The 24,865-nt window shown below is 50.3% G+C and overlaps 1 protein-coding gene across 2 annotated transcripts in view; it reads right to left on the bottom strand.

Moving 5' to 3' along the window:
• Window positions 1-24,865, bottom strand: part of TP63 (tumor protein p63) — a 105,621-nt gene that overhangs the window by 17,101 nt on the left and 63,655 nt on the right. The window contains exons 4-7 of one of the 2 annotated variants that reach the window (XM_066618917.1): window positions 6,841-7,027; window positions 5,599-5,714; window positions 3,529-3,638; window positions 2,846-2,982 (exon numbers count right to left, since the gene is read on the bottom strand). In XM_066618917.1, the coding sequence (XP_066475014.1) occupies window positions 2,846-2,982; window positions 3,529-3,638; window positions 5,599-5,714; window positions 6,841-7,027 (550 nt within the window). The remainder of the gene's footprint in view (window positions 1-2,845; window positions 2,983-3,528; window positions 3,639-5,598; window positions 5,715-6,840; window positions 7,028-24,865) is intronic. The other variant, XM_066618919.1, reaches the window with a different exon arrangement.

Below are 24,865 nucleotides of genomic sequence, written 5' to 3'. Positions count from 1 at the left end.
GGAAGACTCCTCAGGACTCAGGGTTTTCTGGTGCTGCAGGCAGAGGTCTTTCCCTGGAGATACACAGGCCTGACCCTGGGATTGCCTCCCCCAACACCCTGAGACCTTCCTTATGTGAAACAAGGGGCTCATCTCTAATCAGATGGATTTACGCACAGACTCTAATCATGGAAAGTTGCGCCCCGGTCAGTCCAGCACATCCTGGAACTTTGCTTCAAACGGGTAGGACAACAAATTCACATCTGCTCTGAAGAGAGTTGTTTACACAAGCATAAGAACACAACAGCAGCATGGAGACCATCAGAGAAGCATCTGGCCAACGTGGCCAGCCAGTTGCTTCCAGGAAACTCCAACAGAGAATGAAAGCTCCAGAATGGGAGAGAATGGACTCTCCCTTGCTTCCCTCCCCACAGCAACCACTCTTCAGAGACATGCTGCCACTGAGCACTTCTACCATAATAATATCACACTTCTACCATAAACCCGTAACAATTCAGAAACATTCAGAAATTCAATCCAGCAGCAACTGCAATAATATATGATCTGTAAATGTTTCTCTGGAGACCAATCCAATTATGGGCATTTATCTAAGCAGGACTAAAATGTCAATTTTAGCAAGGATGTTGGCACTGCTATTAGGAGAGAGATGGACTATAAATATTCTCAAGTTGACTGAGTGATTCAGTTAAGAACATAAGAACAGCCCCACTGGATCCGGCCGTAGGCCCATCTAGTCCAGCTTCCTGTATCTCACAGCAGCCCACCAAATGCCCCAGGGAGCACACCAGGTAACAAGAGACCTGCAAGGCTTCCTGGGAATTGTAGTTAAGAACATAAGAACAGCCCCACTGGATCAGGCCGTAGGCCCACCTAGTCCAGCTTCCTGTATCGCAGCCCACCAAATGCCCCAGGGAGCACACCAGGTAACAAGAGACCTGCAAGGCTTCCTGGGAATTGTAGTTAAGAACATAAGAACAGCCCCACTGGATCAGGCCGTAGGCCCATCTAGCCCAGCTTCCTGTATCTCACAGCAGCCCAGCAAATGCCCCAGGGAGCACACTTGATAACAAGAGACCTCATCCTGGTGCTCTCCCCTACATCTGACATAGCCCATTTCTAAAATCAGGAGGTTGCACATGCACATCATGGCTTGTAACCTGTAATGGATTTTTCCTCCAGAAACTTGTCCAATCCCCTTTTAAAGGTGTCCAGGCTAGACGCCATCACCACATCCTGTGGCAAGGAGTTCCACAGACCAACTGCACGCTTAGTAATTTTGTATGTCTCAATCATATCCCCCCTCAGGCGCCTCTTTTCTAGGCTGAAGAGGCCCAAACGCCGTAGCCTTTCCTCATAAGGAAGGTGCCCCAGCCCCGTAATAATCTTAGTCGCTCTCTTTTGCACCTTTTCCATTTCCACTATGTCTTTTTTGAGATGCGGCGACCAGAACAGGACACAATACTCCAGGTGTGGCCTTACCATCGATTTGTACAACGGCATTATAATACTAGCCGTTTTGTTCTCAATACCCTTCCTAATGATCCCAAGCATAGAATTGGCCTTCTTCACTGCCGCCGCACATTGAGTCGACACTTTCATCGACCTGTCCACCACCACCCCAAGATCTCTCTCCTGATCTGTCACAGACAGCTCAGAACCCATCAGCCTATATGTGAAGTTTTGATTTTTTGCCCCAATGTGCATGACTTTACACTTACTGACATTGAAGCGCATCTTCCATTTTGCTGCCCATTCTGCCAGTCTGGAGAGATCCTTCTGGAGCTCCTCACAATCACTTCTGGTCTTCACCATTCGGAAAAGTTTGGTATTGTCTGCAAACTTAGCCACCTCACTGCTCACCCCTGTCTCCTGGTCCTTTATGAAGAGGTTGAAAAGCACCGGTCCCAGGACAGATCCTTGGGGCACACCGCTTTTCACCTCTCTCCATTGTGAAAATTGCCCATTGACACCCACTCTCTGTTTCCTGGTCTTCAACCAGTTCTCAATCCATGAGAGGACCTGTCCTCTAATTCCCTGACTGTGGAGTTTTTTTAGTAGCCTTTGGTGAGGGACCGTGTTGAACGCTTTCTGAAAGTCCAGATATATGATGTCCACGGGTTCTCCTGCATCCACATGCCTGTTGACCTTTTCAAAGAATTCTAAAAGGTTTATGAGGCAAGACTTACCCTTACAGAAGCCATGCTGATTCTCCCTCAGCAAGGCCTGTTCGTCTATGTGTTTTGAGATCCTATCTTTGATGAGGCATTCCACCATCTTACCCGGTATAGATGTTAGGCTGTCCGGCCTATAGTTTCCCGGGTCCCCCCTCCTTCCCTTTTTAAAGATTGGTATGACATTTGCTATCCCCCAATCCTCTGGCACCATGGCCGTTTTGAGGGACACATTGCATATTTTAGTCAAGAGATTCTTGACTTCATTCTTCAATTCCTTAATAACTCTTGGGTGGAGGCCATCAGGGCCCGGTGACTTATTGATCTTTAATTTTATCAACGAGGTCTGAAACACCTTCTCTTTTATTCAGTTCAGTTCAAGCTTTTAACTCCTGCTGTCTCATGGTCTGCTTCAGTGCATGCAATTCCTCGAACACACATAGGTGCATCTGCCTGCCCCAGTCTCTGTTAGTTCATACGACTGACAGGTTTGCTTCTCAGAATGACCCTATGACATCCAATCAGGAATGCAGGAAAGTGGAAGCCTGCCGAAAGGTCTCGCACGATTCCAAAGCTTGCAAGCCACCCTACAGCCCCACCATACAGATAATGCACCCCCTGCCCCCTGTGGATGCTTGCCAGAGTCTCAAGTGGCACTGCCCCCAGCTACTTACGGCGCTTCGTACCATCACCATTCTTTGTGCTGTCGGAGACCTGCTGCTTACGGATGCTGTCCTCATCTGCTTTGCGGTCCCTGCCGGGGCAAGCACAGATCCGAGCCTCAAAGCACCGACGCCCCAGGACCTGTCCACTGAAGGAGGGAGAAATGGAAGTGCTGTTAACTCGTGGCCCCCAGAGAGCTGGCACCAAAGCAGACACCGCATGATATGGACTCAAGGGGCACCTGTGTGACATGGACTCCACTCAGCCATACAGAAACCTGTGAGCATTTGGTGGGGGGTCAGGGTGGCAACCCCGAGCGCCCCCAGCTGTGCAGACAAGGTCCCCACACGCATGGGTTCTGCCTGCACAGCCCAGACCCTCAGGTGCTTTTGCAAGGTTGGAGCCTGTGCAGATGGGGCCCACCAAATGCCATGACAGGGCAAAGACAGTGGGGGTCACCCTCCTCTCCGTACGTTCAAGTCTACAAAGTTCAAGTATCTGTCAAACTGTTTCTACTGAAATCATTAGCTACCCTGGTGACTCTTTTATTGGAACAGAAAAGTTAATTTTAAAACCAATCAATAAAGTTGTATTAATGAGTTCAATTCTCCGGCTTTACAATTAAAACCCTCAAGCCCAGACATCATACAGACAGACTCTCCTGCCAAACTGGCCTCCAACTGTTGCTACTCACTCTCTTGTTTCAAGCGTCACAATTATGAGAATAGGGCGCCTATTCATGCCCCCAACACAGCTGCTGTTGCACATGAAATTGTACAAGACTGTTGTGAATTCTGTGCCAACCTGCAGAGAAGGAAAACAAAAGAAAAAGTAGCAGTGAGACTCACTTGAGACACAGAACAGGCTTAGTGCTCAAATGACTGGCTTTGCTGAATGTCTTCCTAATGTGTTTTGCCTCTTTCCTTGCCCCTCACACTCAACCCTCCCCCCCACCACTTTTCAAGGGCCCTGTCACAGACTTGTAGATGCAGCATCCCCAATCTCCAAACCGGGGCTTAGAGAATGAGAGGATGCCACAAGCGCCTTACTTGGGGCATTCTCCCTCTCTTCCAGGATCACTTGTGAAAATGTGTCCACATCAGACTTAACTGTATTTAGCACTGACCAAGCTGCCTGAGGTGTGGCTGGCTGGGTTGCACAACAGGACCTGCTGAGTGCTGGTGTCCTCCTTTCGGACTTCCCTCCTGCCAGATGTTCATCTCACTCCTTCCCTCTCATAATTTCAGGGAAAGCTAAAGACACATCTCTTCTGGGTGACCTTTCCTTGTGACACCTAACTGCTGTTTTTGTCTCTCCCTTCTTGTGATTTGATGCTGCTGACCTAATATTTTAGTTCTTTGCTTTCGATGTTTTTCTGTGTCTTCTTGTTTTTGTGCTGCAAGCTGCCTTAAGTTACGAAGAAAGATGGCATAAAAAAAATCTTTTTTAAAAAAATAAGCAAGCAGCCACAGCGGGAACAACACTAAGAAAGGATTACAAGGAAACCATGCAAGGGAGCGGCCGAGGCCAAGAGCTCAGCCAACTGTGGCATGTTCCCCACCTCCAAATGACAGCTTAGAAACTTAGGCCTGAATCAGACCACAGTTATGCATCACTGTGTGTCTGCAACACCCCCCTGACATCAGAAACCTTATCGTTACTAACAATATTTACAGTATTTGTGCATTAATAAAAACACTAGTTCTGAAGCAAAATCACATTTCTCAGCATGGCTGATGTCTCAGACTGCAATGCTGTCAATGTTTCTGCTAGATTAAATGACTAAAATAAAAGAGTTTTTGACTGATTAAAAACATTCTCCTAATAAATCAGGCATTTTTTTAAAGGCAGCTAGCACCAAAAGAGGCATTCCTTCTCTCTCTCACAGTATGGAATGCCTCTTCTAAGGGCCAAATTACAAGTTATGTTAAACTGGTGCATGAGTGTTCTCACCTTGTACCTAAATACCAGCAGAGTGACGGCTGAGGAGGGACAGAGACCACAGCGCAAACGAGAACTGAGAACTTCCGTCTGTCAGGAGTCAGCAACCTTTTGTTTAAAGGGGCTGGCTGTTCAGCGATGAGGTCAGCATGTCACTGGGGAACACCCAGGTCCCAAGCACCTGGATGCACATATGCAGAGTTCAGCTCAGGTGGCAAGGCCTCCCGCTCAGCTGGCCACACACTGGATGGGGAATGGTGGAGCTGCCTGCCCGAGCTTGGCAAGTCCCCATTCAGAATAGTGTAGGGTGCTGGGTCTTAGGTTGGTGAGTCCTGAGCTCTAGCGCTAACAGCAGCCTCAGGAGAGCCATTTTTGCAAGGACCCAGGCACAAGTGAAAAGGGCCAAATGCCCCCTCCTAACACATCACGGTCCTGACCCTGATCCTTCCCCCTCCACTGCTGCTGCCATTATGCACACAGGAGGGCACTTCAGTCTGCCTAGTCTGTGCCTGCTGGAGTGGGCGGGTTGTGCATACGTGACCACCGGGTGATTTTTCTTCCCAACCAATGTTTCTATTAATGCGCAAATTAATGCAGGTTCAGCTGATTAAACTCATACAATGAATCAATTAAGATGTGTTGATTAGATGATGGCCTGCAACTCCAGTTCAGTGCTGGTTATTCTTTCCTTTCCCAGGCTGTACATCTAGCAGACCCAGCTGTGTGCCCTGGTGCTGAGCCACGAGGGACGATTCCCTGACCTCAGGCACTTTGAAGAGAACGGAAAGCAACACTGTAGAGAAGAGCCACCCTCCCTGCTCACCTGGGGTGGCTCATAAGGCACAAGGACGCTCTGCCTCCCAGTGATGGGGTCTTCCACGTACTGGGCATGGCTGTTTCCTTCAACTCTGATCAGGTGACTGGGAGGAGCTATTTGGCCTACAGAAGCACAAAGAAGATTCAGCTGAGGAATCGGCAAAGAGGAAGAAGACACATGGACACCTCAGTCCCAGAAAAGGGGTGCACTGACTCTTCCTTGCGGCAACTCTGGCTGATTCTGGAGACTCTGCTACCTACAATACAACGGCCAGACTATGGCTACACGTCCTAGAATAGAGGCACAACCTTGCTGTTCACAGCGAGATCCAGTGATTTTGCAGGGTTATTATGGTCATTTCAGCAAAGCAAGTATGTAACTCTGACAGGTGCCTTGGGAATTGAAGAGAAGCTTCTTGCAAGTCTGATCAAGCAAACTCCTCTACAAACATATGTGCACCCAGCGGTGTAGCTAAGGGGGGCAGGGGATACAGTGCCCCAGGTGTCACACCTTGAGGGGGTATCTGAGAGACCTCTGAAAACCAGAAACAGAGGCTTCTAAGAGGCCTTCTTTTGCTCAACTCCTCCTCTCCCTTTCCTCTTGCATTTAGCGGCTGCTCCAGAATCTCTTCTGGGTACCCAGGACACATATATGGTGTCAGGGGACCCCAAAGTGTTAAGTACTTCTGTCTTTTTTCCTTCTACCATCTTTCTAGGGACTTCTAAGAATTTGGGGAGGGGGGTGCTATGGGCTTCCTCAGGCCTTGCTAAGAGGACTTCTGATGCATGGGTGTGTGTGTGTAAAAATGGGGGGGGTGTTAAAATTTTTGCACCCCCCAGCTGCCAGATGCCTTAGCTACACCACTGTAAGCCTCATATTTGCTGCTAGTCTTTAAGGAGCGACAAGATTCTCTGTAGCTTTCCCTTTACCATTAGAGTATGGGGCATTACCATTAGAGTATGGAGAACTGAGTATGGGGCAGACTGCAAAGGGAATGAAGGAGTGCTGAATGTGGCTGCTTTAGCAGTTGCCTGGAATATTCTGTACTTGCTGGTTTTGAAAGGTGATACAGACTCTACCTTGGACGATAACTGGCTGTGCTAGATGCAACACCTGAACTGTTCCTTCTCCACCTGCACCGTTGCAAAAAGACCTGATCTTTTCTTCCCAGGTTTCTCAGGGGCCCAAATCCAGAAGTTTTCAAGTAATGAGGAAATCACCGAAGATGGTGCTGAGTGTCCAACTCACCCTCATTGAACTCCCGGCTTAGTTCATGGTTGGGACAGCGCTTGACCACCTCGGTGACGTGCTCAGCCTTCTTATATACTGGCATGGCGCGGATGACGGCACCTTGAGGAGGAGGAGTCATCACCTTGATCTGAATGGGACACGTCTTGGCAATCTGGCAGTACAGCTTTTTCAGTTCTGTTGAGTACTAGGAAAACAGACAGATGGCAAAGTCAGAGGCTTTGGGAGGTCAAATGAGAGGTCACCCCACAGAGTCCCCATAACCTGAGCTGCAGCCATCCTGCTGAGGACTCTTAGAACCACGAACTCCAAGTCACTCCTCTGCATTGGATGCAAAGAACCAAGAGAGCTGAATCAAGGCTTCAGCACAAGTAGGAAGACTTGTCTCAGTCTATCTCCATAGGAGACACCTCCACCCATGGTCCATGAAGTCTGCCAAGCTGAAAGCCCACCAGGCAGAGGCCACGTGCGCTTCAGAGGCCTACAAGCAGGGCATCAACAGGCTGCTTATCCTTGGCCTCTGGTAACTCCGGAAGCTCCACAGTCCAGCTTTCGGGTGCATCATCTGTCAACTTATGTCACCTTTTAAAAAAACACATTAATCTGGTGGCAATCAGTTACATAGGCTATTCAGACACTGCATGAATAGCCACTTCCTTTTGTCCTTCCTGGTGCCCTGCCAATTAGCGATATCTCTATCACTCCCCTCTGGCCCTCTGACAATCACATATATTTATTTACATTTATAGAGTGCTCCATTCCAAAACCTTAGGGCAGGTAATAAGAACAAAACAATCAACAAGAGAGAATAAGCTCACTGGCGCATGAAATCTCCCAGCCCTTTTCTGATTCAGGCCAGTTCCCTCCCCTGTCGTCCATACTATTGGATGAAGGTAACACTGCCTGCTGAGAAGCACTGCGGAGGAAGACCCAGCCCCCTCCCCAGATGAAGAAGTCACCCATTCCAACCCCAGGCATTTCCTTCACATCCTCAAAAAGATACAATACACAAGGACGAACTAAGAGACTGGGATGCAGATCTGGGCTTCCCAGGTTCAAGTCTTGCTTCTGCCATGTACTCTCCGGGTAGAAGTAAGGGTAAGTCATTCCCTCTCAGCCTCAGTACTCCTCAGGTGCAAAATGCGGACAGAATTTTTTTAAAATCGTATTTCACCTTGCAGGGCCTGTTGGAACAATTACCTCAAGCAGATGCATGTGAGGTGCTCAGGGGTGGCCCAAAGCATCAGCTGCTCAGACCCTCTTCAAACTCTGCCAGCGGCAGCAGCACACACACTCCACCTCCTTGGCGCAAACTTCATCACCTGCCAGCCTGCCCCACTGCTACTTTTGCAAAGCACTTCGGGCGGGAGCATCCTGGAGTAGAACCTCTCTGCTCGTGCATTCTCTCTGCCAGCCAGAGGATGGGGCAGCTGGGTGGTGCAGGCAAGGAGGTGGCAGGCAAGGGGAAGAGGTGGGTGGGAGCAGGGCACCCACAGCAGCAATGGGTCATACTGGCTACATGGCTGGGCCGGCCTTGGAAGTGCCTTGCACACTCAGAAGCACCACATAGGTCAGGTAGTATTAAACAAGACTTAGTGAGGAATTCTCTGTGCACTCACACAGAACTGTAGGCTATGCACCATCCCAGTCATAAGGGTTTGATATCCTGGACAGGTCTCATAGTTCCCCCCCCCCCACTTCCCAAACATACACATGCAAGATGTCATTTCAGAGATTCCCATAGCTTGCAGGGTGCATTGAGACTCTCTGGCCATGGCAACCACAGAAGCAGCTGGCATCTCCTCCCTCCCAGACATTCGTTTCTTCCAAGGAAGCAGCAGCACAAGCCCAAGAGATGCCAGGTTGCTTGAAACCGGCCTGTGAGTGCATCAGCTCCTGGCTCAACACAAACCCCTCAGACAGAGGCTGTACAGGAACGCACATGTTACAGAGGCAAGTCTGCCCATCACATCCGTGCCAGGTAATAAGTTCCTGGCAAGAAGACTTAGGCAGGTGGGTGGCACTGGAAGGGATTAGTGACAGATCTCCATGGTGGAGAAGGAAGGTCTTTACGTGCAGGCATTGCTCAGTGGAGCAGGAGACAAACCATGAATCAGGAAAATTAAAGGAATTGCACAAAAACCATTTACAAGAATTAGGAACTTGTGTGTTGCTTATTTTTCCACAAAGGTGCGTCCTCCAGCACACACCCACACCCACCTCATGCCCAAAAGATTTAGGTCATCCCAACAAATGGCACTGTAGAGATTTCAAGCCTTAAACCCTCTTTAAAAAGTGACAATGTCAGATTTCACAACCTATTCTCTCACTCCTGCCCACAGGCTACGGATTATGCACACAAAGGTTTAACACAGCCTGCGGAAACAGGAGCGTGCCAGGCAAGGCAAGGTGGAAAAAAGGCAGAAAAAAGAAAAACCAGATTGCGACACTCAACAGGAAGTTGTTTTGAAAAGAAAACGATTCCCAAATATTTCTCATCAGGAAGCTCTCTTCATGGGGGAAAATAAACACTAAAAGCAAGACCGCAGGTCAGTGAGCCCAGTTGGCAGAAGAAGATGTTCAGAAAACAGGTAGGTTTCTAGCATTGATTGATCTTTGGGTCAATGAGATGCAGTGTGCGAGAGCTGCAATTCGGATCTTCTGGCATTCTTAAAAAGTTATCAGTAGCTGCAGGGTGCATGAGTCAGACCGGGACGGTGGCCATCTGGGTAACAATGGAAGATTCAACCCTCCCCCCCCCCACACCATTAAAATCTTCTCCACTAAAAGGTGCTATTTTAGAGGAAAGTTCAGTGGCAGGTATCCTATGACATCTGTATGTCTGTTCCAATAGAGCCAGAAGCAGCTTGGGGAGATTTAAATTAGGAAACCAGCATTGGGGTGGTGGTGGTAGTTAACCATTCTCCCAGCACTTACGCTTCATTTCATTTCTTCCATCCAACAGTTGCCACTGGAGTTGGGGGGGGGGGGGGGAGAATGGAAGATCCTGGTTGGACCCTCAAAGTCAGGTAACACTGTAAAGGGGGGGGGAGATAAATAATAATAATAACAGGTATTTATATACCGCCTTTCTTTGTCTTTATTCAAGACTATTCAAGGCAGTTTACATAGGCAGGCTTTATTAAATCCCTATTAAAAAGGGATTTTTACAATTGAAAGAAGGTTCTATCTTTCAAGAACCACAACATTCAGATGTTTCTTTCTGATCTGGTTTCACATTCTGGCCTCCATCCTCCCACACTCAGAGCAGATAGAATTGCTCGGCTTCAGCTTGTCAGCTGCTCCAAGGTCGCACGGTGCCAGTGGCCTCGAACTGGCGACCTTGTGGATGTTATCTTCAGACAGACGGAGGCTCTACCCTCTAGACCAGACCTCCTGCCCAGATAGGTCAGCCAGGTGCCTCAACAGGAAATTCTCAAGAGACAGGCCATGGGAGGTCCTCCTAGTCCAGTCATGCGCTTAACATCACATTTCTCTACCTGGAAACAGGCACTTTATACTTCGTGGGATGTGTGGCAGAGGGGCCCGTGGCTCAGGGGCACAAGCTTTGAATGCAGAAGCAGATCCTGGGGCAGCCTCCAGTAAGAGGGACCAAACAGCATCACACAAGAATATCAGTGGATGAAGGCTGGAGGATACAGAAGCTTTTGCACCTCAGACAAGATGAGGGGGTAGCTGTGCAGACGGGACGGGGGGTTGTGTGCTTGTGTGTGGGGGAGTAAATATTACAAGTACTAAAGAGCTGGACGCACTTCGGACTGATTTATTGCAAGAGGCAGCGGCTGCTGCAACTGCACCACAAGAGCTACTGCCTGGGGTGGGAGCAGCCAACCTCCACCAGCCCACAGAATCAGTTGCCTGCCCCAAAGCTGGTATACATTCCAGGGGCTGGAAGGGGCCCGACTAAGTTCAAGTCACTTAAGGAAGGAGAACGCCACAAAAATCCTCCCTCCCCTTCAGAATTCACTGCATCTTTGGTGAGAAATTCAAGAAGCCAGCAGGCCAAGTTAGGGAAAGGGGCGTGATTCACACCAGACAGGCAAACAGCAGGCTGCTGGGTAGCTGGGGGACAGGACGGCAGCTACAGGCAGTGGCATAGCTGGAGGGGGGCAGAGCACTCCGTCTGACAGGGAGCCTTGGCGAGGCGGGCAAGCAGCCCCTCCCTTTAGAGCCATTCCTGGGGGGGGGGAGCAAAACGGAGGGGTACGGTTCCCAGAGCGATTCCCTTCCCGTACAGCTCCGTTTTGCTCCCCCCGCCGGGAATGGCTCTGAAGGGAGCGGCCGCTTGCCTGCCTCCCCGAGGCTCCCTGCAAGACTGAGTGCTCCGCCCCCCTCCAGCTACGCCACTGGCTTCAGGTCTCCTAGAGGCAGGCTGTGTAAAACGTTGGATGGGCTTCCGAGGGCTCTAGCCAAGCCTGGGGGGGGCTCAGTTTCACCTCAGAAGGGGGGGAAGAGACAGAGGCTTGACCCTGACGTCACCCAGAGGCAACTGTCCCTTCATGCTTCATATAAATCGGTCTGCAAAGCCCTGCTGTCAAAAAATAAATGGGGGCGCCCCTCTAGCCTCCATTCCTACCTTTCCAACAGCTATGTGTCACACTGAAGGGTGCCATGCATGATTATGCAGCAGGCGGGGAGGCCAGACCCCACTGCATCAGAGGGGCTGCAATGGAGACAACAGACCAACGTGGAAACTGATCTGGGGGTAGCTCCCCCCACCCTGACATTAACAGCCCAATCCTATGGAATGCACACAGGTCTGAGAAGACATATTGCAGATCAGGAGGCTTATGCAGGGGTTTAAATTCCCTTTCCCTACTGAAGCCATCTGACCCCCTCCCCCCCCCACTGAACAGGGCGCAGCTGGTCCCTCAAGCTAACTGGGCTGCCCAAATGGCCAACGGCTGCCATTTTTCTTTTTTGCAGGGTTAAGACACTTTGGGTCCCTGCTAACTCTAGGATTCAACAGGCAACGGGGATGAGAGCTCACAAGATAAGCCCTGGCTCAGGGCAGCAGTCGGTTAGGTTTCCGCAAGGAGGTTTGTTGGTAAAATAAACTGCCCTGAAAACACAGCCCTAGGCAGACATTCTTGGGGAAGAAGGAGCCCTCCCTCCACCCCCTCCTTGGGGTTCCAGCGCTCAACATCATGCCCAAATAAGCAGTCTTCTTGAGGGAGACTGCCGAGAACAACAGGGCTCCAGCCCCTGGTCTAATAATACGGTTTACAAGAAAAAACTGCATTCCAGTGCCCGCAGCCCTGCCCTCACCACCTGCCCCAGGAGGCAGACCATGTTACATGCTTCTGGCATCCTGGCTGGGCGGCTGCTGCGCGCACGCCCTGCACCAGCCAGCATCAGCTCACACCTGCCTGATTTCTCAACAAGCCACCTTCTTCCTTCCAAGGTATGTCAACAAAAGTTTGCAAAGACCCACACGTACAGCCATTGTGCTTTAAAAGAATGAACTCTCCCCAAAACAAACTGCACTCAGCTCTCCAACAGGGTGCTGTCAACTGAAAAACAAAAAAGGACACCTGGATGAAGCGGATCTGTTTCTGCGATGGAGCCATCCGGATTCCCTTCCCAGAGCGATGTGTTCTGGCCTTGTGCAAACCTGAAGGAGCAGCACACCACTTATGCACGTCGTGTGGCTCCTGGAAGAGACACACGCTCAGGGCTCATCGCAGCCATTCGCTGCAGGCTAACCAAGCACCGGTCTTGATAAGAATCCCTTCTTGGGCTACCACATGAGCCAGCGCCTGCTTGATTATCAACTCCATAACCTTCCCTCCTACTGCTTCTCTCTTAAGTCATGCTCAGGCTGCAGGCATCTTAAAGGTACTGAGTGGGCACATGCAGGGCTCCAGACACACATGGCAGCAGGTGGCAGCCCAGGCAGGAGACCCCAAGGAAAGAATTATGGGCAGCGGCAGGCAAAGTGATGCCAAACTTCCCCAGGTCTGGTTTCAACTGGGACTCACAAGGAGGAGCCTGGAGCTTATGAGCCTCCGGCAATAAGACATTACCAATAATTGGCCTCAGAAAAGTTATTCCCCCTGCAAGAATTCAACTGGTGCTTGTAATTGCTAGTGCCCTCGAGCACCAAGCCTACAAACCTGGTGGCTGTAGCTCCAGTGGCAGAGGAATCCTAAATGACAGGATATTCCCACCCAATACGCTCAACAACCTGGGAAGACTGTCTATTCCAGGTGACAGGGAAGAGCAAAAAGGGCATGTTTTACTGTAAGCCAGAGAAGAATTTATGGGCCTCATAGTGAAGGGGAGCCTTTTAAACTGATGAGGTTTGCATTCCAACCCAAGGAATAATGAATGAATTTGGGAAACATCACGAGGCAGCAGACACTGGACCATGCATGTGTTCGGGGGGGGGGGGGGGCAGAGAATAAAGCACGGGGAGTAAACCTTTCCACCCAGAACACAGGCAGAATTGTGACTGAGAGTGCCTGTCCTTCTGATCCTCTACTGCAGTGTTTCTCAAACTGTAGGTTGGGACCCACTAGGTGGGTTGCACGCCAATTTCAGGTGGGTTCCCAATTCATTTCAATATTTTATTTTTAATATATTAGACTTGATGCTACCTTGGTATGCGACTGCATTTGGGGAAAGTGACAGTTCTGTGCTTTTAAGAGACTACTATGTATATGCTTTTAACAATGATAGTTAATGGGACTTACTCCTGGGTAAATGTGAGTTTGCAGCCTAGGACTGTTAAAATTGCAGCCTAGGACTGTTAAAAATTTCCCTGCTTGATGATGTCACTTCCGGTCATGGCATTACTTCCAGTGGGTCCCAACAGATTCTCATTCTAAAAAGTGGGTCCCAGTGCTAAAAGATGAAGCACAGCTCTACAGCTCAGCTTGGGCCAGACCCCAAGAAGGACCCCTCTGGCTGGGGAGGGGGGTAATCCAGGCAGAATTCCACAGACCTCGGGGATGGCCAAGTAGACCTGGAGGAAGCATGCTGGAGTAGCTCTGGCTTCGTTCTTGATGCACCGCCCAACCTGCCTCTCCACTCTCCTGCTTTAGATGCCAGTGGGGTGGGGGCTCACATCATGGAACGTACCCCCAGACACATAGTCCCCATGCACTGAAAGCTAGCGTGTTGGGGAGAAAAGCTGGCTTTCTTCACACAGGAAACTGCTTTGTACAGAGAAGCAGATCACTTGCAGCTGGCCTTCGCACGGGATGACCGCCCCAGTGAGAATTGGGCCAGGGTGACTGCGTGTGAGAATGGCCATTTTGTCAGTGACCTTGACTGCAATATGGGGATACCAAGACTGGTCTGCCTGACAGGAATGCTGCTCACAATGGCCAAAATCAGGCACCTGGACCACTTCCAGGGCAGCTGATGGGATCAGGCACAACAGAGCTGGTGGGAAGAAGCCTCAAGAGAGGGGCCAGAGATTGCATTCCTTCCTCTTGAGCTGAGTGGTTTGCAGGCCAGAAACTGTCACAAGGAGGCCACCAACTCGCAGCAGCCACATCAGGCTGTCAGTGGAAGCAGCAAGCCCCAGTTTAGTCGGGGTCCAAGTGAAGGATGAGAACACGAAGGTCTTCCTGCCTGAGGACCCCCACCCTAAGTCCTTGACCCACTGGCGCCCGTTTAGAGGCTCCTTTTCCGAAGACATCCCCTGGCCTCTGAGCCAGCTTCCTCCAGGCCACCCCATCTTCCCTTTCTTGCCAGGTGCATCTGAGGAAGAGCAGCAGTGACGAGCAGCTTGGAAAAGCCTTCCTTGGAGCGACCCAGCCAAGGGCCGCCTGTTGCCACCTGTCAGTTGTGGGGATTAATTACCTGAGCGGGAGCTGGGAGCGGCACATTCCTCTCCTGGCTGCGCCCACAGAAGACACTGACATCAGGCATGCGGGGCCCCCCAGATGCACGCTGCCGCGAACCACAGGAGAGGAGAGGGGAGGGGGGTGGGGGGAGTTCTCTGCAGTGGGCCGGGAAGGGGAAACGTTGACACAGCAGAAACCGCAGGCAGCAGACGCCGCTAGGAATGTGTCACACCGCTTCCTTTGTTCCCTCTGGGCAGGGGCACGGACACAGGCCTTTGCAAGAGCTCTCTGAGCCCGGGCTGGGGAGTGGTGGCAAGGAAGGCAGCCAAGCAGGATGGAGAAAGACAGCCCCGGGGAGCCAATTCAGGAGAGAGAAAGAGCAGGCGGGCTCCTTGCGCTCCACCTCCTTGTCTCCAAGGTCTCTTCTGGAACCTTTTCTGTCTGACACTCACAGCTGCTGGAATCCAGACAGCTACTTACAAAGGACAATCTGCTCAGCTCAAAGCACAAGGCAACAGAGAAGAATGTTCAAAGCAAGAGTCTGATGACACTCAGACAAACCTCCATCACTGGTCCATCTTGCACACCTTTCCAGTTGCTGTCTCACTCCCACCAGTGGAACGGGAAACCCAGCTGCAAGGGTTGTACCACTCTATTCTGCAGTGGGGACTGATCCAGGTTCTGACACAGAACCAGCCAGAACTCTCCTCCCTAACACGCCTTTGTCTGAGTGCAGGAAACCCTTTCATGCTGAGAAGCATTGCCTCATGCAGCTGCAGTCTGTACTGGTCTCATCCAAACACAGGGTGACCTTCTGATTGGTCTCTGACTAGGCCTCCAACAGTGGCCGGTAAGATGGCCGGGACAGGTCACAAGCAGGGTAGAGTGAAAAATATCCATCCTTGTCTAGCAGACCTGGGAATCTGGCAGTCAGGCTGCTCTGTGAGCACAGAAGATACACCTCTCAGACTAACAGGTTCAGCAGCAGACACAAGAGGCATTCACTATGGGTTTTCATGCAGTCCTTTGCAACACTTATTTATGCTAGTGGTCCTCACAACATCCTGCAGCAATAAGTCCCAGAGATGAGGAGGCACTGCTTAAAGCCACTCAATATCAGTGGAAGATTCCCCCCCCCCCCCCATTTTCATTCTGGTCACTCATGGAGAAGGGCCACGGCTCAGATTTACATGCTAAAGGTACTTTTTGCTCCCCCAGCTGGGAATGGCTCCAAAGGGAGGGGCCAGCTACGCCACTGCTTCTTGTTCTTTTTTAACGGGAAGACTTAGCTTCTTGGGAGCCATTTCATGTGCTCTCTGCACGGAAGCGAAAAACACTGCCCTTCAGAGTCATTTCAAACATTATGCAGAACAGGACACTCTGCTTCTAGACTGGACCACTCCAGGCTGCAGGGTGTAGTGGAGGAGGAAGAGGTCATATTTATAAATGCTCCCACTGTTTTTTAAAAAAATCTCCCCATGTAGTAAACAAGCTCATCCAGAAGACAGTCACACAAACCCTTTCCCAGTCTATGTGCCAGTTCTTCTGCATGCAGGGCACATTTCATCAGAACATTTAAAAATGACACACAACTGCAGTCTAAGGATGCCACCAGATTTGACACAGAAGGCATGTGATTAGGATCCCCTGGGCCGCTGTTTAGATCCTTTAATAGCAGATATGGAGGGAGGGGTGGATTTGATCAGGACTGCAGTGCTGGAGTAAGGAGGTTTAATCCTTTCTCCCTACTTTCTCAATGAACATCCCCCCAATTGCTGCTTGACATATGGAGAGCTTGTATGATTACTTCATGCAGGAAGGGGAAAGGACAGTTAAGAACAGCTGGGGCAGGGGGCATTTTAGTTGAGACAGTGGCACGGGAGGGAGAGTTAACCCCCCCTTCCAAGGTTCTGATCCAGTCCCCACCACACACATTTCTTTGTCAGTACAGGAAATGCTGACCATGGATCTCCCGCATCACATCCAGCGGTGTGTGAAGAGGGTCTTTAGACTTGCAAAACTATTCCACCATTTGAGAAACAAGCAGCCTGGTGAGCTGAGGGGGGGGGGATGAGCCACTTTTGGCTCAGGAAGCCTCAGCAACACAGCAGGGTCCCTAAATTGCACCATTCAGGCTGCTGCTGGTGTGCTTCCTGTTGACTTTGCACAGGTTAACCCTTCTCCTTCCCACCCCCAAGCCGAGACAGGGCAGGCCCCATCAGGCCCCGCTTCAGAGCAAGTGGCAGCGTCCCCAATTTCCTCACAAGCCCTGCAGGCTCCGATGGGGAGGCAAGTCCCAACCCAGCACTCCGCAGCTTTCAAGCACTCGGCGCCTCTGTTCTTGTCCTGCGCATACTTTGCAAGTAGCATCATGCCTCCCGCATCCAGCCCAATCCATCTGCCGCGCACGCAAGCCAACCACCCCCAGCGAGTCCCTGCTCCAATTCCACAGCACAAGCCCAACTGGGGGTGAGCCGAGAGCGTGGAAGCACCAAAGAGACATGCAGGCAGCACTTGCAAGAGGTGCTCCTGTTTCTAAGCCTTCAGCTTACCAGGGAGTTCCACTGAGGGCTCATCCTTCCACCCTTCACAGGAAAGGCAACTGTAGAGCCTGGTGCCAAAGGCCCTCGCAAGCTTCCACTGATCACTGCCAAGATGCTAACGAGATCCATGATCATGTATCGACAAGCTTTTTCCTTGGCTCCGCACACACCGCACACACGCTTCCTCAACAAGTTATTCCCAGTTTCTAGCATTAGCTCTAAATAAGCTGTTTCCTCCAAGCTGCTGCAGATTCCTTTTCCACTTTAAACAAGGAGCCCCTTAACTGAAGAGCACTGGACAGGGCTCTGAACTGACCAGTCTTCTAATCCTAAATAAAGCAACTGCAGACCTCGGTGGGCAGGCTGCATCCCAGATGCATCCCAGGTCAAATCCCAGCTGGATTCTAGGTAAATTCAGACCAACGACCAGGGTGGAGAAGCCTCTTGGCGGCAGCTGCCCACCTCACTACATTGACACATCATAATGTATAAAGGCAGGCGCTAGGAAGCCCCACATCTTGCCCCAGATATGCTACTGGTTTTAGCTAAGCTGCTCTTTCAGCCCCAGCTCCCCACTCCACAGCACTGCCCAGTGGGGATAATAATGCTGACACGTATTGCACGGAAGGACAACTGAACTCACGTATACAGAGTGAGCCCTTCAGAGTGCTGGAGGATCGCTAATGAATACTTGTTGTTACCCTGTTGCTTGGATGGCAGCCTCGTAGTTCCTGCCCAGTCTGACATTAAAGAAATTAATTCCTGGAGGTGGGAACTCACCCCCTTGCTAAGCACCCACAAGAATAACTGCCCTTTAGAGGCTGCCCTTCTCCAGATCTCCATCTGGGTCTCCATTAAGGGAAGTCATTTCCCTCAAGCCGAAGTTTTCATCATCTGGAAAAATAAAGTTAAAACAACATAACCCACTAGATGAACAAGGCAATAAGCTACATTAAAGCAATTTTTTTTTTACTGGGCTTTTTAAAAAAAAAGGTTGGTTTTCTGGTTGCCTGCAGGGGAGAAATCACCTGCAGACAATCAAGCACTGAAACTTTAAAATGTTGCTTCTTTTTTTCTCCATTTGGGCAACAGAATTTAACTGGCAGGTGAGCTAGTGAAAACTTTTTGTAGTTTGACTTGCACTCTTTCACATGCACATAGCAGCATTGTTCGGTCTGGACTGGGACTGCCTTTTTCAGCCTTCCTTCCAAACCAGCAGCCTAGGAATCCTGAGATCTGAGTACAGCCTTGTCAGCCTTGTTTCAAGGCCACTTCCCTCTCTCTTCCGATCCTTGATGATCCTCACAATCAATCCAAGTGCCCACACAAGGGATGTTTCAGATGCTACGCAATGCGAGACTGAAAGGAAGCACAGCTTCCTGGTTGGCTCTTTGCAGTTCTATGCTGGATGTTACAGAGAAAGGCCAAGAAAGTGCACCCATTACAGATGCTTCCTTATTTATGAACATTCAGCTTGGGAACAATATTTTCGATTCTCGCTTCCAGTTTGCAGCTAACATCACTGAAACTGACAGCAGCAGGGACATGTGGTGGGTGGGGAGGCAGGTGAGGCAGAGCCTCCCCACTGGCATCCTTCGAAAAGCGCTGCTGCCACCACATGAGGTGTGCAAGCACCCATAACCCACATGCTATGCCTCACATGCCTCCCCATCTACCACCCATCCCTGGACAGCACCCCAAGTGAAACTGACAGCTTACGTCAAAGAGAGTGGGGGCATAACTATACTTAGGAACAGAACGACTTATGAACAGATCCAGGACTCTCAAATGATTGCAGACAGACTCCTTCATTGAGCTTCGTGTCCCTCCCTTACCACACTATAGCACTTCCAAAACCACCCACTGACACAGTGCAGATGGGCAATTTGGGTTCTGGGATCAGGCTGCAAGGCAGTTTGCGATTTTCCCTCAGACCCAGGCTCGCTGTCTCAGGCAACCATTGCTAGGACTCTGGGTACTCTCATAAACTGACACTGAGAACTCTGCTGGAGAACTCATCCTAAGCACATTTGGATGTGTTACATTATGTATTAGGGTCACATTACAAATTGAAAGTCCAAGTTAAGGAACTGGGGCTGAAATAGTGACTTGCCCAAGGTCAAACAACAGATCACATGTAACTACCCCACAAAGTTACATCATTTGATACCAGTTCAACTTATGGGGCTTCCTCCAAATAAATCTGGGAACTGTAGTTTGGCAAGCCTAAAGCTGTCAGTACCTATTTCGAGAAGATATAGATGTCATGTTTCTGACAAACACATCACGCGAGCCAACCAATTCTCCAGCATCCTCTCCACAAGGATACGCAATGCAACAGTCACACTGCAGAAGAACAGGACCAGTTTTATGGCACCTCCTTTCACTCTGCAGAGGATCTTTCATTTAAAAATGGTATGTAAATTCTGGGCTATTAACTTTCCTGGACTTAGTCACAAGGGTTTTTCTCACAACACTGCAATCAGGGTCATCCAACAAAACCGACTTATGAGAGAGGCAGGGCAGGCAGAAGAGGGTGTTTCTTCACACGGAGCACATTCAGCCTGTGGAATGCATTGCCACAAGTTGTGGTGATGGCCACTAGCTGAGCTGGCTTTTAAAGGGGACTGCACTAATTCATCAAGGACAGGTCATCCATGACTGCCAGCCATGACACGTCGGGGCTCAGAGGCCATCTGCTTCTGGATCCCAGCGGCAGGAGAAGAGGATGCTGGCCTCTCCTGCTCTTGTGGGCTTCCCAGAGGCAGCTGGCAAGCCACTGTGGGAAAGAGGGCCAGCAGGGCTTTCCCTGGATTCCTACAGAACACAGAATGCAACCAGAATATTTCTTGATTGAGCCTCCCACTCTTGGGCAGCTTCTTCCTCGTCATCAATAAACTTGTTTCCGAAATGCAGGAACCCTGATTTTGGTAACAGCTCAATTCAGACATGATGCAGAGCTATAGCTTGTGTCCAATATTATTATTATTAACAACAACATACTTTGTAACAAAGTTTGGAACACAACAACAGGACAATCGTGGTTTAGGCCTGCTGTTGTGTATTCTCCCAAGCCTCTCCACTGCAATGGCAAAGGGTCATGATCCATGAGACATGCAACTGAAGTTTGTTTTCATCCTTTAAATAGGGCAGAGAGAGGACGATCAAGAACCAGATGTGTCTTGCAGCCTTAAGGGTCTGTGAGTCAGGACTTCTCTGGCTTGAATCTCAACTCTGCCATGGATTCTCCTGAGGTGGTCTTAGGCAAACCCCTCTCAGCCTCAGAGCACAATCCTATCCTGTGCTGGAACAGGCAAGCCAAGAGGCTTGCGCTGTATCCAGCGCAGGATAGGGGCCAGAATCTGCTCAGCCAGAGGCAAGGGGAAACTCTTCCCCTTACCCCCGGTAAGGCATCCTGGCCGTAATGGGTCTCCTCAGACTTGTGCCACCTCCTGAGATGGCACAAGTCTGAGGAGAGTGGAGCGGCTTCAAGCCGCTCTGAACTCCCCAAGAACTGGATCCCAGACCCGCCTTCTGCTCCCCACATGCCCGCCCCAGGGGCCACCCACTGCCTGCCCTCCCTCCGCTCAGGAACGCTTCCCTCCCGCCTCCTCCCCGCCCACCCCAGAGCCTTGTGTTGGCCCACCTGGGCCGACGCAAGTCTCTCTCCCTCTGTTGGTGCAGAGTCTTCTGGCAGCCTGCCGGCTGGCGCACCTCTGCACACCGGCCTTGCCGACTCTCAAGGAGGCGTAAATGTGCCTTACGGTACGTTTGCAACCCTCCTGGGCCAGCGCAAGGGACTTGCGCCAGCCCATGTGCAGCTCAGGATTGCACTATCAGTCTGTCACATTTCCAATATGAGGGTATTACTCACCTACCTTACAGGGTTGGGGGGAGGACTCCCACAAGGCAATACATCAGATGACTTTGCATAGTCAGACTGCGGCAGACCAAAGAGACAGGAGCCTGGTTTTCCAGCCACTCCCAGCCTTGGTGCTCCAGTTGGGGTTTGCCAGTTCATCAACCGAGGGGTGGCAACAAAGCACCACTCAGCTTCCCTAAACACACTTTAGTCCAATACGAGGCACCAATGCTCAAAGAATCCTATTCATCCTGTATACCTTGAAGTCTGGATGGCATTGCCCTCCACGCAGTCATTGTATACATATACAACATTGTATATACTATGTTGCAGATGCACATATCTGTGGATGTACACAGTGAAATGTGCCCAGCAAGTCTGGATTACTATTTCTCTTTCAGGGTTTAAGTGTGCATTTGCAGAAGGCACAAAAGGTTTATGGGGTCTTGGTGCAAACCTTTCTCAGGATGCCAGCATTTCACTTCAAAAACCCCTTTTCCCAGACTGCCTTCACTGCCTGGCAATCAGGAACAGAAGAAGAGCCCTGCTGGATCAGACCAAAGGTTCATCCAGTCCAGTTTCCTGTATCTCACAGCGGCGCTATAAGAACATAAGAACATAAGAACAGCCCCACTGGATCAGGCCATAGGCCCATCTAGTCCAGCTTCCTGTATCTCACAGCGGCCCACCAAATGCCCCAGGGAGCACACCAGATAACAAGAGACCTCATCCTGGTGCTCTCCCCTACATCTGGCATTCTGACTTAACCCATTCCTAAAATCAGGAGGTTGCGCATACACATCATGGCTTGTACCCCATAATGGATTTTTCCTCCAGAAACTCGTCCAATCCCCTTTTAAAGGCATCTAGGCTAGACGCCAGCACCACATCCTGTGGCAAGGAGTTCCACAGACCGACCACGCGCTGAGTAAAGAAATATTTTCTTTTGTCTGTCCTAACCTGCCCAACACTCAATTTTAGTGGATGTCCCCTGGTTCTGGTATTATGTGAGAGTGTAAAGAGCATCTCCCTATCCACTCTGTCCATCCCCTGCATAATTTTGTATGTCTCAATCATGTCCCCCCTCAAGCGTCTCTTTTCTAGGCTGAAGAGGCCCAAACGCCGTAGCCTTTCCTCCTAAGGAAGGTGCCCCAGCCCCGTAATCATCTTAGTCGCTCTCTTTTGCACCTTTTCCATTTCCACTATGTCTTTTTTGAGATGCGGCGACCAGAACTGGACACAATACTCCAGGTGTGGCCTTACCATCGATTTGTACAACGGCATTATAATACTAACCGTTTTGTTCTCAATACCCTTCCTAATGATCCCAAGCATAGAATTGGCCTTCTTCACTGCCGCCACACATTGGGTCGACACTTTCATCGACCTGTCCACCACCACCCCAAGATCTCTCTCCTGATCTGTCACAGACAGCTCAGAACCCATCAGCCTATATCTAAAGTTTTGATTTTTTGCCTCAATGTGCATGACTTTACACTTACTGACATTGAAGCGCATCTGCCATTTTGCTGCCCATTCTGCCAGTCTGGAGAGATCCTTCTGGAGCTCCTCACAATCACTTCTGGTCTTTACCACTCGGAAAAGTTTGGTGTCGTCTGCAAACTTAGCCACTTCACTGCTCAACCCTGTCTCCAGGTCATTTATGAAGAGGTTGAAAAGCACCGGTCCCAGGACAGATCCTTGGGGCACACCGCTTTTCACCTCTCTCCATTGTGAAAATTGCCCATTGACACCCACTCTCTGCTTCCTGGCCTCCAACCAGTTCTCAATCCACGAGAGGACCTGTCCTCTAATTCCCTGACTGTGGAGTTTTTTCAGTAGCCTTTGGTGAGGGACCGTGTCAAACGCCTTCTGAAAGTCCAGATATATAATGTCCACGGGTTCTCCCGCATCCACATGCCTGTTGACCTTTTCAAAGATCAACAGGTTGTGCTATGTGGCACAACCTCTCCTGTTCAGCTCTGGACCCCAAGTCTGCTGCTTTCCGAGCCTGAGGCTCAGCAGGAGCCAACAGCAATTCCACTCTGAACCTAAGAACAGCCCCACTGGATCAGGCCATAGGCCCATCTAGTCCAGCTTCCTGTATCTCACAGCGGCCTACCAAATGTCCCAGGGAGCACACCAGATAACAAGAGCACACCAGATAACAAGTTTTTGAGCTGCTCTGGTTTTTGAGCTGCTCCTCCTCCGATTTAAGTGCGGCCTTTGTTCAAACAGACAAGGTCACACATGGCGGAACCGCAGCACGCGTGCATGAGGCAGTCTTGGAGCGAGGCAGACCACTGGTCCCCACAGCCAGCACCACAGCTAGAGGAGCTTCTCAACTAGCCAGCTTATCCTTGGGTCTTCCCAGCATTCAGCAAGAACGCATCTTGCAACTCCCGTCACATTTCCACGAGCGAACGACGGAGCCTGTGTGAAGGTGGGCAGGCTGCTGGGGCTGGGTGGCTGCAAAGCCCGGGCACCACTCCACCATCAGCCGTGTTCCAAGCAAGATACAATGCCTTCCACTGAAAGGCTGTGGGGGCTGCCACTCCCGCAGGGATGCACAGCCTAATCAGATGTTCCAATTAAGTGCCTCCCAAATTATGCAGTGCGACTCGAGATGCTTATCGCAACCCTCTGGCTTTTCAGTTGTGGTTGTTCTTGGTTCTTCCTCTCTCTCAGCCCGGCAGATTGTTAACTTCTTTTTGGCTGCAAGGGATGTGGAATCCAACTACCTGCCACAATACAGGGCCAGAACACTGCAGTGCCACAGGAGGAAGGCCCTTCACCCACAATGTCTCATGGGGAGCACTGATGGGCAGGAGGATTTTGAACTGACAAAAGAAAATATTTTCATTTTTCAGATTCTACTCCACCTTGCACCAAGTCCTCACAGAGGCCAACAAGTTAATAAAGTCAATAAAATATTGCAAAACGCACAACCCAAACAGATCCGAGATAATAAAACCAGGAATGCTGCACTAATGAAACCATCCACTTGTCTATCAGAAGCCTGATTTTAAAAAAGGCTTTTAAACCTTCCATGGTAAGAAGCTTCAAAGCCTGGGGGCCACCCCAGAAAAGGGCCCTCCCCACATGCATACCAACTGCAATGGAAGTCTGTGGAGTGAGGCCTGCTCAGCAGTTCTCAAGGGACAGGCAGAACTACATGGCAACAGGTCATCCTCCAAGTACTAAAGGCAAACCATTAATCTTTTGGGTCCAGAAGGAGGGGAGGCAGCGACTTGCTGAGTTGGCTTTAGAAGAATGGGTGAGACCACATCACAGAGGATTGCTCTACTGACAGCCACTACAGATGTTGCAGGGATCCTACTGGGAGAGTTTGAAATACTGAACCCATTTGCTCTAATCTAGTCGAGCAGCATCAAGCATGAATTCACCCACAAAAGCATGGACTTTCACAACCTAAGCAACAGATCCAGATCGTAAGAGACCACTGTCAGGTGAATTTTTGCAAGCAGCTGATGTGAGCAAAAGTTTAATTCTTTGTGGGCACATTCCAGCCTTTGTGAGAGGTCAAACTGGCAGTTCGCAAAGGGCTTGGAACACAAAAGCTGGACTCAGCTATGGGTTTAATGCAACGAGGACTCGTGCCTCCCTGATGGTTTTGTTTTTTGTTTTTGCTGTGATGGCTACATACTACTTTCAGGTCTGGACACAGCAGGTGTCCAAATACCAGCGGCAGGGAAGCAATGGCGAGAGAAGGGTCTGCCTTCCATCTTCTGCTGTGGGCTTCTCAGAAGCAGCTGGTGGTAACAGGATGCTGGACTAAGTGG

This window comes from Tiliqua scincoides, chromosome 3, assembly GCF_035046505.1.
Source record: "Tiliqua scincoides isolate rTilSci1 chromosome 3, rTilSci1.hap2, whole genome shotgun sequence".
Classification (NCBI taxonomy): domain Eukaryota; kingdom Metazoa; phylum Chordata; class Lepidosauria; order Squamata; family Scincidae; genus Tiliqua; species Tiliqua scincoides.
This window is presented reverse-complemented; position numbering and strand designations above follow the sequence as displayed.